The sequence below is a fragment of the Nicrophorus vespilloides genome, unplaced genomic scaffold (assembly GCF_001412225.1).
Source record: "Nicrophorus vespilloides isolate i.1.1-1 unplaced genomic scaffold, Nicve_v1.0, whole genome shotgun sequence".
Lineage (NCBI taxonomy): Eukaryota > Metazoa > Arthropoda > Insecta > Coleoptera > Silphidae > Nicrophorus > Nicrophorus vespilloides.
Genome location: NW_017100101.1, coordinates 5358 through 19113, shown reverse-complemented (window position 1 = coordinate 19113; position 13756 = coordinate 5358). Strand labels below are relative to the sequence as shown.

Sequence of the window (13756 nt, the reverse complement as noted above, 5' to 3'; positions counted from 1 at the left end):
AGTTTTAAGGTTCATTAAATGAAAGCCTCTTTTTGATCAAACGCAATATCATTAACACCGAGTTCCGCAAGGTGCAGTTCCAAATATCATTCTAAGTATGCAGAATTCAGTAATTCTTCACTATTTACAAATTTGCAGTTGATTCAAGTTAATTCTAATATTAAAATCAAAATGAATAAAGACTTATATGAAAGTAATAGGACTATTGATCTATAAAACTTATTTATTTTTATAACTTTTCAAATGATAAAAAAATCATTGATTATACAATATTTCAAGAAAAACTAGTTTTAAATAATTATCAACATTTTGTGGTGATTGCTCAAACAATAATATTTTATATAATTTCGATGTTTAATTAAAAGAAATAAAATTAAACTTGAGTTTATAAAAATATGAAAAGATTTTAAATATAATCTAAGTAAGTGATATTCATTTATTCAGTTAGATAACAACAAAGCATTACAAAGTTAATCTTAGCTTCTGAGATCATATTAAATATTATAATAATATAAACCGCATTGTTGCTGATAACGTGAATCAAACCGCTAAAAATCTTCATTTTTTTTTATATCAAATTTATTTACATTTAAAAACATATGTAATTATGTATATTATTTCTGCAGTCGTTTCTACATTTATTATATTAATATAAAATACAAAACATTTGATCTGATATTCAAGATCTTTAAATGCCATCAACGGTTGGAATCGACCCGAATCATGGTTTCGGTGAAATCGTTATTAGAGGAACGAGATGTAATGGATTATGCAGCAATCAAAGAGAGAACAAAAAATAATATGGACAGTATGACTGCAGCAGCAGCATGAGGAGAATTACAAACAAACGAACAAAAAAAAGAGTCAAGGAACCAAGGTTGTTTGTGTCTCGACGGCGCTCTCTCGATTTATACCCACATGCACAAACACACACATCGAACGATAATTTAATATAATTGCTTCGAAAGTTCGTAATAACACGGTTTGATGATAATAAGCGACTTTAATGTCCGTATTTCAGCGATGCAAAACTACGGCTCCGATGCAAAAAAATAACAACAAAAATAAAAAAAGAAGAAGAAAAAAAGAAGCTCAGCGAAACGCAATCTCGATACATATGATTGTCAATAATTATTATTGGAAACCCGAATTCCGTTTCGATGGACGAGAAAACAAAAACAAACACAACAAAAAAAATCAAAGTGAAATCAAAACAACGCTATTTGAAAAAGCACTTCAGTTTTACATTTCATTTTATAGCAATTGGCTTTGACAAACAAATGAAACCCGAGAACAAAAAAATAGTTACTAATATTATTATCATCAGCAACATCGAGCAAATACGATTCACAAACATGTTCATTTGAATTAAAAAGCAATTTTCTCGTTGATAATTGACTCGAATCGTTTATTTATTTACTTTGTTGAATTGTTTTATTAAGTTCTAATGAAAATTAAAAAAAAAACAACATAAAAATAAAGAAAACAAAATAATAAATGAAATGTTAGGAAAAACAAATGAAAAGTAAGTAAAAATAAAGGAAGGGAAACTGCATCCATCTTGTTGTTCGAAGCGAAAAGTGCTTATGCTTTTCAATTTATTCATTTATTTATCTCCGACGAATGGATTTATGTTACAATGTTATTAGTAAAATGAGTTTGTTATTGAAGTTTGGTTGTTATTTCCAGCTGCTTTCGTTTCAACAACGAAAAAAAAAACAACATTGTCTACGTTGACCAATTTTACGTATCGTGGATCCGGTAATGCGAGAAACTATAATTAATCTAATCTAATTTGACCTCAGGCTGATGTAACCTAACCTAATGTAACCTTAAAATTACGAATTTTATGTGGATATTTTACGGTTAGGTTATAATAACCTAAAGTAATAGTACTTTAGATTATTATATTATACGGTACTTATTCAAAGGAAGTCATAAACAATTTTCAATAATTCATAAAAACTAGAATTCCACTTTTACTAAGTAAATCTTAGTAACCTAATATAACCTTCTATTAGTTTAATATTTTCAATTAATATTTTTGTTACTTTTTACAGCTATTAATAGTAACAACAATTTAAAATAATTATAAAATAACAATTTTAAAATTATTCCAATAATATTTAAATTTATGTATGTTATACATGAAATAAGAAACAGTGAACAGTTTATTATATAGATAAAAACAAAGCCATAAATAACATATTTTATACATTTCTTACTAAATCTATAATATTTTATGAACAAATATAATATTTTTTAAATATTAAATGTTGGGTTCAGAAAATAGTTTAAAATATTATAATCCAATGTAAACCTAACCTAATATAACTATAGAAAAAACTAACAATGTAACCATATAATAACCTAAACTTTTCTTTACGTTATTATAATCTATATGTTAACCTAGCCATAAAATATTTTAACTTAGTACACGGTACTTATTCAAACGAAGTTATAAACTGGGAATAAGAATTTCTATCAACATGTTAGAAATTCTTACTCCCATGTTTAAATTCAAATTATAAAATCTATCTATTTTGAAATAATTCCAAAAATATTAAAATTGCCTCATATTTGTGTATGTTATACATGAAATAAGAAAAAAAAATAAGCGAACATTTATTATGTATATCCAAAAACAAAGCCATAAAGTAAAATATTTTATACATTTTTTTACAAAATCAATAATATTTTGTAAATAAATCTGATATATTAAAAAAAAAATCCTATTTTAAGATAATCGCTTAACATATCCTAATCTAATATAAACCTTATTTAATATAGCCTTACAGAAACCTAACGTAATTTAACATTAAAGTAAGCTAACCTAATATAACCTAATTCAATGTTACCTTAGAATAACCTGACCTACAGGTTGGAAAACTTTTGAGATGGAAAAGCCAATCTTGTCTCAATGAGAAAAGAGTAAAAAATATAAGAATGCTAATATATTTTTTTAACATATTACTTTTAAACATATTTGTTTTAATTTTCAATTTTATTTTTACGAGTTCGCGAGTCCTAACTTAATACAGCATTAAATTCAATAAATTTTCGAAATATTTCAATATTTTTTTTTGTGTATGATATTTGTGATTAAATTGAATGTAAGAAATTATAATATTAAAATACTTGACATAGCCTATCAACATTAATCAACAAAGAATTACCGAATATAGAAGCAACATATTTTAATCTATTGATTTTATCAATTGAAAGTTCTCCGGCAATAAGAAGACTGAACTGAAAAAAAAAATAGAATAGGATACAAAAATAAAACGGGTCGTGCTCTTAGCTAACAGCATTCCCTTTCACTAGTAATTCCCTTATCGGAAATGGCGTTTCGCCCTTCTTCGTTCGCTGTGAGAGGAAGAAGAGAGACGGAGAAATAAAGGACCTTCTTGAGTTGAAACGCGCCGCGGTAAAAAGGTGCAAACACAGATGGAAAGGAAACGAAAGGTAAACAGATATAAAGATGCAAAATCGGTTAAAAAAATAAAAAAAAACGTAGTTTATTATTATTTAGTTACAGGTTGTTGATTGGTGGCGCTACTGCCACGTATTTTTAAATGCCATCAATCAAAGGAGTTGTCATGGCAACAAAGTAACAAAGTACATGTGAAGTGTCGTTAATGTCAAATTATATTCAAATTAGATTTCTCCATTCTAATAGCAAATCGCAATACACCCGTGAGTGCGACTTTGAGGGAACAAAACATCAAAGATTTTTTTAAAATAAACCGTTTATTCGTACAAGAAGTTTTGCGAAGAAATACAAAAAGTTAGTTTTTTTCAGTAAACTTTACGTTCCGCTTCGAAAATAGAGATCAACCGGTTTGTTAGTTGGACCATATTGTTTTGACAGATCAACGCCCACACACCGCATGCCGCCGGTGCCGCGGAATGCGGTGCTGCGAAAACACAATATTGCAATTTCGAAAATACGGAACGGAAATGTGCGTTTGCGGAAAATAATTGGAAGACAGTTTTCTGCTGACTTACCGGTTTTCCGGGCGCGCCGGGTTGTTCTCTCGACGTTCGTCGGCAAAAGTACGAAGGAAAATATTTCGAAGAGAGACGACCGTAGGCACGGCTCTCTGAGCACACGTTACGAACGTTCAGTGGAATCACACGCAACCACCATATTTGTTTGTATCGATTCGAGCGTTGCCCTTCGCAAGAACTGAACACAGATGGAGACACCGATCGCAGCTGTCAGATAGCGAACTGTAACCTATTAGATATTTGAAATTCAAATGTACACCGGCTCAAATCTCATCGAAATCATTGAGAGCAATGTTAATAAGAAAATTTGAAAGACCAATATGAAATAAACTATTTCTCGTAATGAATTGATGTCTATTATTTACCAACAATTGATTAAAATGTCTTAACAAATAATTTGCAAACTCTATATTATTGAATTAGAATACACCAAATCAATAATTTATTTAATCTTTCTACTTTGCAATACAGGTATCACCCGACTTACGAACTCCCGGACTTACAAACAAAATTCTAAAAGCTCTAACTTGTTACAAGGAGATATATAGTGATAAAAAAAATAACTGTCCAAACAATAATTGATAATTTATTTAATAAAATATAATATTTTTGGAAGATGTACTATCTGTTTTGTTGCTTTTATTTATTTTGTCGTTTTTATTAAATAATTGTGATGCTAACATTGAAAAGTATTTGTAAGTAAATATTTTGTTTATTTCAATCTATTTTTTCAATTGTATGCAGTCAGTAATACAGAATTTAACATATATAAAAGTAAAAACCATGATGAACCATGACGAATAACCCTTTGAAACGGAAAGTTTGTAAGTTGGGTGATATTTCGATATTATTAATTTAATCATTAAACATATATTTTTACTTTACAACTTAATTTGAATATAAATTCATAAAAATGTTTATTTTAACTATCTATTACATAATATATACATTAATATAAAAGTATTGTACTTTAATATTATTTACTTTGTATTCACTGAATTTATATTTGGTTTAATATGTTTGCCAAGTTTGAAATCATTAAATTAGAGTCATTTAATAACTAATATATTAATTAGCAAATATCGTATGATATGTAGCTAGTAAATAGATATAAAATATACGGTGGCAATCGCAAGCCCGACAACCGAAATACCGTCAATCAAATTCCGGACGTTCGAAATCCCAACGTTTGAAATCCCGAGTACTATATCAAAATCCCGACTATATTAAAATCCCGACAACCATAATCCCGACTATATCGAAAATGTCTACAATAACATTTTTAAATTATTAAATTATTATTTTAAATTGTTATTAATAATAAATAATAACAATTAATAATCTAATTGTATTTGAGATTATTTCATAATGTTAAGGTTTATTATGAAAAATTCAACAAAATCAAATAAATTAATAATAATTTATTGTTATTAATAATAGAAGTGCAGCACAAGGTGACTACGCTCCAAAATAATTTAAAAATGTTATTGTAATTTTTTTTTGATATAGTCGGGATTATGTTTGTTGAGATTATGGTTGTCGAGATTTCGAACATCGGGATTTCAATAGACGGTCTATCGGATGTCGGGCTTGCGATTTAGACCCTAAAATATCATTAGATTTGAAACTTTAAATTTCTGTTCACAGTGACATCTGTTCTTATACATCTGAAAGTTATCTTAATATAGGCAACTTCATATACTAGTACAGTAGAAACCATTAAAGAGCATATCAAGAATATTCTATTAATTAGATAATTTTATCTTTAACTGTATTAACTAACAGTTTAAATTGATATTTAAATTAATTATGATGCCAATTAATTGAATATACCAATTTAGAAAAACAAATAGTTAAGTTAAATAGTTTTTCTATTCATATCTTGGAGATTACATGGCATTAGGAATTAGAGGATTGGATGGTTACAAATAAAACTTGCAAATTTGTAGTTTTTTTTTTAATATTTTCTTATTTATTTATAAAGAAACAGTTGGAAAGTCTTATTATTATATATTTTTTTAGGTTGTTTTCCATTTTTTGAATTTTTTCTTTCAATTTTCATTCCAATAAAACATTATTTTTACACCTCCATAAAACACAAAGAAAAAGTATCAACAGAAACTTAACGATTAGATTGTTTGCTCTCTCTTTCTTTCTCTCCTTTTTTATATATATATTTAAATATAACATATAATATGTATAGGAATATTTGTTTTCATATATTTTTTTTACAATAATTTAAACCTCTAACAACGAATAACAACGGAATCGTGAATTCAGAGAGATCCAAAAAATAAATTAAAGGAAAAAAAACAATAGAAAGAATGCAAGTATATGTACAATGAGTGTGAAAGGAAAATTAAACACATTCGATTATTTACGTGTGTCATCGTTTTTGAAATATTGGCAGTTTAATTTGTATTTTGTTGCGTCGGTGAAGAGCATACTCATGCGACGAATCACGTAATCGGAGGTCTACTATAATTTTCAGAACTGATCAAAGTTGCTTAATCTGAAATTTGTTTTATTACTTTAGTTACAGTTCTTTAATTATACGAGTTTACATTTTTTTTTCAATTTTGTTTAGAAAAAAAAAATTGTATGGTCTAAGACTTTCGTCTTAATTATTAGTTAATAGTATTAGTTCGTCCACATATATACTTTACTTCTTCTTCTTCTTTCAGTTACAATTGTTTTTTGTTCGTACGTTAATAAATACGTGTATATTTTATAAAAGATTCGCATTCGCCACGATCGCATTCAACTAACATTATATGTACAGGGAAATTGTTACAAGAAAATTTACAAAAATCGAACGCGATTGGAATCGATCTAAGTGTATCAACTAATTTATTTACAACCGATGAGCCGAGGTGATTCAATGGAATTCCATTTTGCGCGATGAATAGATGCAATCTCGCGTGGGGAAAATTGAGACGATTTCGTGCAATTTGTTTAACCCTAGGAAACTTGAAATCGAATATTGCGATGTTAATCTTGGCACGGCAATGTTCTCCCTTTGACGCATCGTGCATCGAATTCTAGAGATTAATTGAAATTATGGAATCGAGAATCACACTGTATACACGATGACGTAGGATGGGAAAGGAACATGTGTAGACTTTGAAAACGGAAATCGTGCTCGTATTTCAAGGGAGTCACGTTTATCTTTTCTTCTAACGTATTTTCTTGATATGGTTTCAATTGATTTAATCACGTGAACACGAAACCGCGCCGACCAATTGTTTAGATAATATAAATTGTCCTATTGAAACACTTTAGGTCCTTATGTAAGTTTCGGTTTGTTATATACAGATGACGCTGCGACATTTCACTTTACGTTAGTCACTGATTCACTATTGTTTTTTGTTAGTTTGAGGGTTTGCGATTGGTTAGCATTCAATGTAAAAGATGGCGCACGAGTCGAGTCCCTATAATTGCACGGAGACGAGATCGCAATCGAAGAGCTCGTGATCGGGAGTAATGTCGGGCTTCTGGGGCCGGCAGCACTCCCCGCCCGTATGCTATACAGAGATCTCTTGGATCTGGACCCGTTTCTTCATGGTTCCGGACGTCGGCGGGTTGCTGGACGTCCGGACCGGCGGTTGGGGCTTTTCCCTTTTACTGCTTCCGTCATGCTTCTGAAGAGTGTTGTAGCATGGAGGCTTCTCCTTGCGGTCGGAGACAAGCGGCGGTGACGATTGTCTGCATGTCGTCATGGGGATGCTCTCCGTGGATGAAGCCATCCTCGCCGGTTGCCTTCCTCCGTGGTTCTGCCGTCGTCTATCGCGTTCCCTCTGGTAATAGATCCCAGCGAAGATGAGCATGTTCAACACGAGCAGAAGACATCCCACTCCGACGGTCACCCCCAGAGCGGCGGTATAGCTGTAGTAGTGCCGCGTGGCCAGACGCTGTAGAAGCTCCGAATCCTCCGTGTCCGCAGTTTCCTCATCGTCTCCGACCACATCCAAATCCAGGAGTTGCTCATCGGGAGTGGTCTGCACGCATTCCGCTTCCTGATTGGCGTGCGGATCTGTCATGGACGCTGGGTGCAAAGGTGGCGGAAGACGCGTGAAAGATTCCGCTCGAACTGCGCCTAAAACACAAACACAATTAATCAAGCATTCTAAGTATAATGCTTATTTCATTATATTGTCAAATTACAGTTCAAATAACAAAATTTGTCAAGTTTGTAATTTATTGTATGTTCTGTCCGTTTTTTCCAAATTAACAACAGAAAATACATTAGTGACTCTAATGTATTCTCCTTTATTTTTCACATCTTCTTCACACAAAAAAATAAATAAAAAAGGTTAAAAAATTATAATAATTAATAGTTAATAATTAATAATTTTAAAACCATCGACGAGCTGTCCTTTCATTCATAGCATCTACACCGTTCACTACGCAAATATCGCGAACAGATTTGGAGATTTTGTTCCCTTGATTGAACGCGTCGAAGGTGTTAAAAGTGCTCACTTTTACTACATGTACAAAGTAATAATTGTAACATGAAAGCAAACACTATATCTTGTAGACAATTTTTTAACTGTTAGCGCGCATTTTTGAATTTGAAAAAGCGGACTTATGCAAATAACACCCAATATATAAACTAAATAGGTCATTCCATTTAGGTTAGTTTAAATTATATTGGGTATTAATTGAAAGTAATATAAATGCGGACGATGTTAAAAAAGAAGAGATTTTAACTAATGAGGTATGGATAGTAAAAAAAAGCTGTGTTAGAAAAATAAATGATTACTAACTTAAGTAAATAAATATTCCTTAGATCTTCAACAAATATAAATAATGAAGATTTAGTTAGTGTTCATTTTGGATACATTACAAACTTTGATAAAATGATAATTTATAAAGTTATTGTTCTAACAAAATTAATTTATACGAAACAATGAAAAAAACAAAAATCGAAGCAAAACAACTGGTGAACTGTGAATTGCAAATAAAAGGTCGTTAAACGCTTGCGTTTATTTGCACGCATCGAATTGATGCATTCGTTTGTTATTTGTATGCGGACCATAAAAGCAATTTGCGTATAAATGAAGCGACAATTAATTAATATAAAATGTAATTCCCCAAATGGAAACAAACGAATGTTGTATTTTATTTTGCGCCGAATGAATGACGTAATAAAATTTAAAATACAAAAGAAAAACTAACTGTATTGGAATATTTATACGTGTTCCATTTAAATTAGTTATTTGGATTTTGTATGAAATGCAATTGGTATATTTTTGTGCTGTGCTTGAAGTTGCATAATTTATCGTGCATCGACGATAGCGCCATCGAGTTGTTTCGTTGTTAATCTTATGATATTATATACGTGGAGTGTGAAAAATGATGCTTTACCAGCGTAATAATGGGGCTCCCTCTCGTGGAAATGATGATGTCTCATGCTGACGTCTTCATCGCCCGGCTGATGGAGCTGAGGAATTAAGTTCAGCCAGACGGCCATCTTGTGACCCCTATAATGGCTCCTCATCTTCGGCTTCAGCGCTGCAAAATTACACACATCGATGAAAAATTCATCACGACTTCGGAGCCATCGCCACCACTGCCGCCACCACCAACACCGGAGGAGGTGGTAGGGAAGATTGATAACGGGGTGCCGATGGAGGGATGAGGATGATGAAAAAAAAAGAAAAGGGAAATTTATCTGCCCGCATGCCCGTTTCTTCCGTGCGGGGCATTTGTCATTGTAAACAAGACACCGTCATCTTAAACAAATGGAAATAAAAAAGAAAGGCAGAGCAGGGCAGGACTGGGTGAAATTGATCGGGCAAAGAAAGTTCGATGGTTGAGCTCTCAGCTCTCTCTCTCGTCTTTGTTTATGGAGTCGATGGCCGATTTAAGCCTTGCAAAACCCCGGCGTTAAGTTGTTCCAGATTAATGGAGGAGAGAGGTCCTAAGTGGAAACACGCCGCGAGGGGGGAATGGAGTGGTTGTTGTTGGTAGGCCTGGACCCTCACAGTCCTTATTTATTAATATCCCACGCACACAACTACATCACCACCACTCCATCTCCTTGCTGCTGCCACCACCACCCTCAAACCCTAAACGCATCATCGCCGTAGCCTCGAGGAAATTTCCATAACGCCACCGCTAACATCAAATATTAACCCATTCAATGTGTATACAACCATATTTAAACATTTGCATACTTTGCGCTCCATACATATACACATATAACAATACTTGTGGGCGTGGAACGGATTTCATTTAAACGGACAGGGCTAATATCGCGCCGCCAACTTTCGCATAATGGAATAACTTTCCGTTCTGTTTATTGCATGCTGAAAACTTTCTCGGAAAATAATCGCCATCTATTGACACCTATTGCCATTTATAACGAGCCGCAGTTTAAACTACTGCAGCGATATTAAATTTCTTTCTACTTACGTCATTTTATTTTCTATAGATTCAGCTTATAATTACTTTAAGTATCGAAAGTTAGGCAATATTTCATTACACACCATTGGAATCTTATTTACACAACTTTACTTATATCCTCATTCCATTATACACAAATATTTCTAAACTAATTTGTAGTTTGGCTTGAGACAAATGTTACAAATATTAACTAAATAAAAATTATACAAAATATCGTAAATAATCAATTAAAAAAGATAATTTCAATAAAATTTAATTAATATTTTGGTTTTGCTAATTATAGTGTCGTCTACAAAATTAAACTAACAAATAACTTGTGAATGCATATTGGATCTAAGTAAAATTTTGTTTACGGATCTGAGGGTGAATGCAGAAGATATTAATATTGTAATTCGATTACGAAAATGTTTGTCGAGTTGGAAAATGTCGGTCGCGATGAATTATAGATGGAATTTAATTTCCCCGCAGACGAAAGAGGATGGAAGAAGAAGAAGATGCAAAAGTGAAAGAAGAACAGAAGGAAAAATGAACTTTTCCTTTCATCTGCCTCCCACGTCACCGTCAACTTAGATTGCCTCCGGATTCCGGATTCGTTTCGGATTTCGCTTCTTGTTTTGTTCGATCGGAAATAATGAAAGCGAATAATTCGGAACTGATGGAAATCGAATTTAAAATTCCATCAGTGCGTTATTATAGCGTGGAATCTTCTAGTGGGCTTGGGGCGAAAGGGAAAGCGTGCTTGCATACGCGGAAAACAAACGTTACGCCATCTGTCGTCGCATTCCGTACCTCCCAGAGGACCTATTCCGCTTCTGTCTTCGAGTTTAATCCGGCTAATAATAATAATTTAACTTTTTATAGAAAATGTCGAGGCTTATGCGTTTAATCTTATTAAACGTTGGAGAGAATTAAACGTTGGCGCTGTTAGGGGAGACGACGATATAATAAACATAAACGGGCCTAAACTTAATCAGCTTACGGCGCGACCAGACAATGCATTGTTATCTAAACGTGTCGACACCCCGGACCGCCTTCCGCCGCTCACCCCGAACGCTACCAATTCCGGCAGTTGTATAGGTGCGTTCATCCAGCTGGAAATTAACTTTGGAAGAGGGAAAAATCCAATTTCGAACACCTGAGCTTAAATTGGGCCATTAAAAGTGTTAATTGGGTGGCATAACTATTGTTGCTTGACGCTTTGGCCGATAACGAGAGGGCGTTCGGGTGTGCTTGCCGAATACACTAGGGAGGAGACGAAGCGCTCGTTTGTCATCAAAGTAAATTTCCGCGGGAGCGCAAAAGCAAAGATCGTGTTGTTTCGCGTAATAATTCAGGATGCTGCCGTCTCCTACTTTTCTTGAAATAGTTATTATTATTAATAACGAGGCGACATAAAGAGATTTGCTCCAGGCAAAATACTGTTAGTGAAATATCAGAAACACGTTGCATCGTTCACAGAAATTATAAGAATGTTGAAGTATTAAGTATATTGTAAAAAAATAAATTTTTTTAGAGATTAGAACGTTCTTTTACTTTTGAGCATTGCGGATTGTATGCGATTGCATTATAGTTGTTTATTGAAGAATGCATCTTTGATCCGGACATGCACGAAACGCACAATGCGGAAGAGAAATTTCAATTTGGCACGGAGCATCTCCCGACGAGTAAAAAAGAATTAACATTTCAAACGAAAATCTCTCGCTTTTGAACAATCCAATATTGGCCGGCCGCCAATCAATATCAGCGAAAGGAAGAGAATCGAATTCCGCCCAAGCCATTTCGGCTATTGCATTCCGCCTGTATCGTGCAAATATAAAGCGTCGAGCGTTAGAAGGTGGATGTATCACAGGCGGCGGCGGTTCATTAAAACTGTCAATCAACGTTGACAGTCGCAATCTAGCAGGAATGATGACCTATAAATACCTTAGGAATGCGATCACGTCCATCCGGCTGGAAATGAAGAGGAAATGGCTTACCGATGCTCAGGTAGTATTGGCTGCCCACTTCGTAGGGGTCCCAGTTGATGCCCTTGTAGCGCGTCTTCTCGCGTGCCGTCCCGTAGTCGGGGATGTCTGCGGCTTTGCTCAATCCCGGGCCGTTCGGATCGCCACTCTTCGCGAAGTTACTAAGGAAATTTAGGGCCGCCTCCGCCACCCCCATATCCTGTCTGCTGAAGTTCTGAGGGAAGTTAGGCAACCCACCCACCAGCGGTAAACCTAACAGGTATGTAAGATCTTCGCCGCGCACGCTCCCCAGTCTCTGCAAATATTAGAAGAGACAGATTGAACAAAAGAAAAGAGTAATTGAAAACATTACGTAGTTGTAAAAGTAATTTTGCAGTTGTAATATGTTAATATCTTATTATGATTATTTGTCAAATATCAGCCAACTTAAAACTAATTGGTCAAATGTTAAGTGTTATTTTATTTTGGTTTGGTTGCAAGATGTATAATAAAATGTATTACCTGCGGATAATCGCTCTCTTTGGTTTGGTATCCGAAGTGAAACAGGAATGTTTTGGCTCCGCGCCTCGCGTGCAAATATCCGACTCGGATCAAGGGTGAAACCGTGTGTCCATCGCTCAAAGCTTCCATCGTCGAATCCCTGATGTTAATGGGATGCTGGATGGGTTTATCCCAATCCGTGTACTCGTTCCTAACGGCGCTGAAGATCTCGTTTAGATGGTAAACGTATGCGTTCCTAATATACGTCCTCAAGATCCTATTGCGCTGATCCTCTTCGAAACCGTACTGTATATCGTTGGCATTGAAATCGTTGTAACTTTCAGTGGTCGTCGTCCCTAACAGAAGTTCACACGTGATGAAATTCTCACTCGCGTGTTCCATCGCGTAGGCCGGATCCGGCGTTTCCGGGTCAACCGGAAGTGATGGAGCTATCCGTGGCATGAACCTCACCGACTCCATCTCTATATCCAGTAGCACCTGCAGAGGTCTGAAACATAATTTCATTACTTCTTCATATTCATAACGCGAAGATCGTTAAACGACGGTAAAAATTGCGGAACGGTGGAGCAGACGCAATAAAAAAATGAGAGCTACACTGTAAATCCGAAGATATGAACCATTAATTCCATTTTCTAGCAGTAAATCACAGAATCTTTAAAGAAAACGGGCGTCGCGATAAAAACCGGACGGAAAGGGAAGAAAAAGGAGAAGCAAAAGAAGGGCGGAGAGAAAAATATAGTAGTTTAGTATTCGGTAAACTCGGGTACTGAACCTTCGAGAGCTGCCTCACACTGCCGCCATCTACATCAGCTCACAGGGATTAACTTTTTTGTTTTTGCTTATATTTAGTTTGTTTAGCAACAGTTTCGAAA

The 13756-nt window shown here is 34.2% G+C and overlaps 2 protein-coding genes across 4 annotated transcripts in view; both read right to left on the bottom strand.

The window, feature by feature from the left end:
* The window catches only part of LOC108568066 (fibronectin type-III domain-containing protein 3A), a 44483-nt gene extending 40278 nt beyond the window's left edge, over positions 1-4205 (bottom strand). The window contains exon 1 of one of the 3 annotated variants that reach the window (XM_017928959.1): positions 4009-4205. The gene's annotated coding sequence lies outside the window, so the exon portion shown is untranslated. The remainder of the gene's footprint in view (positions 1-4008) is intronic. The other 2 variants (XM_017928965.1, XM_017928962.1) reach the window with 2 other exon arrangements.
* Positions 4206-6346: 2141 nt separating this feature from the next.
* LOC108568105 (neuroligin-1-like) lies at positions 6347-13412 on the bottom strand. Its single transcript, XM_017929031.1, has 4 exons — positions 12885-13412; positions 12396-12678; positions 9379-9525; positions 6347-8107 (listed from the first exon to the last, which is right to left on the bottom strand). The coding sequence occupies exons 1-4, from the start codon at positions 13386-13388 to the stop codon at positions 7536-7538; spliced, it is 1506 nt and encodes a 501-aa protein (XP_017784520.1). The 5' UTR covers positions 13389-13412; the 3' UTR covers positions 6347-7535.
* Between the last annotated feature and the right edge of the window lie 344 nt (positions 13413-13756).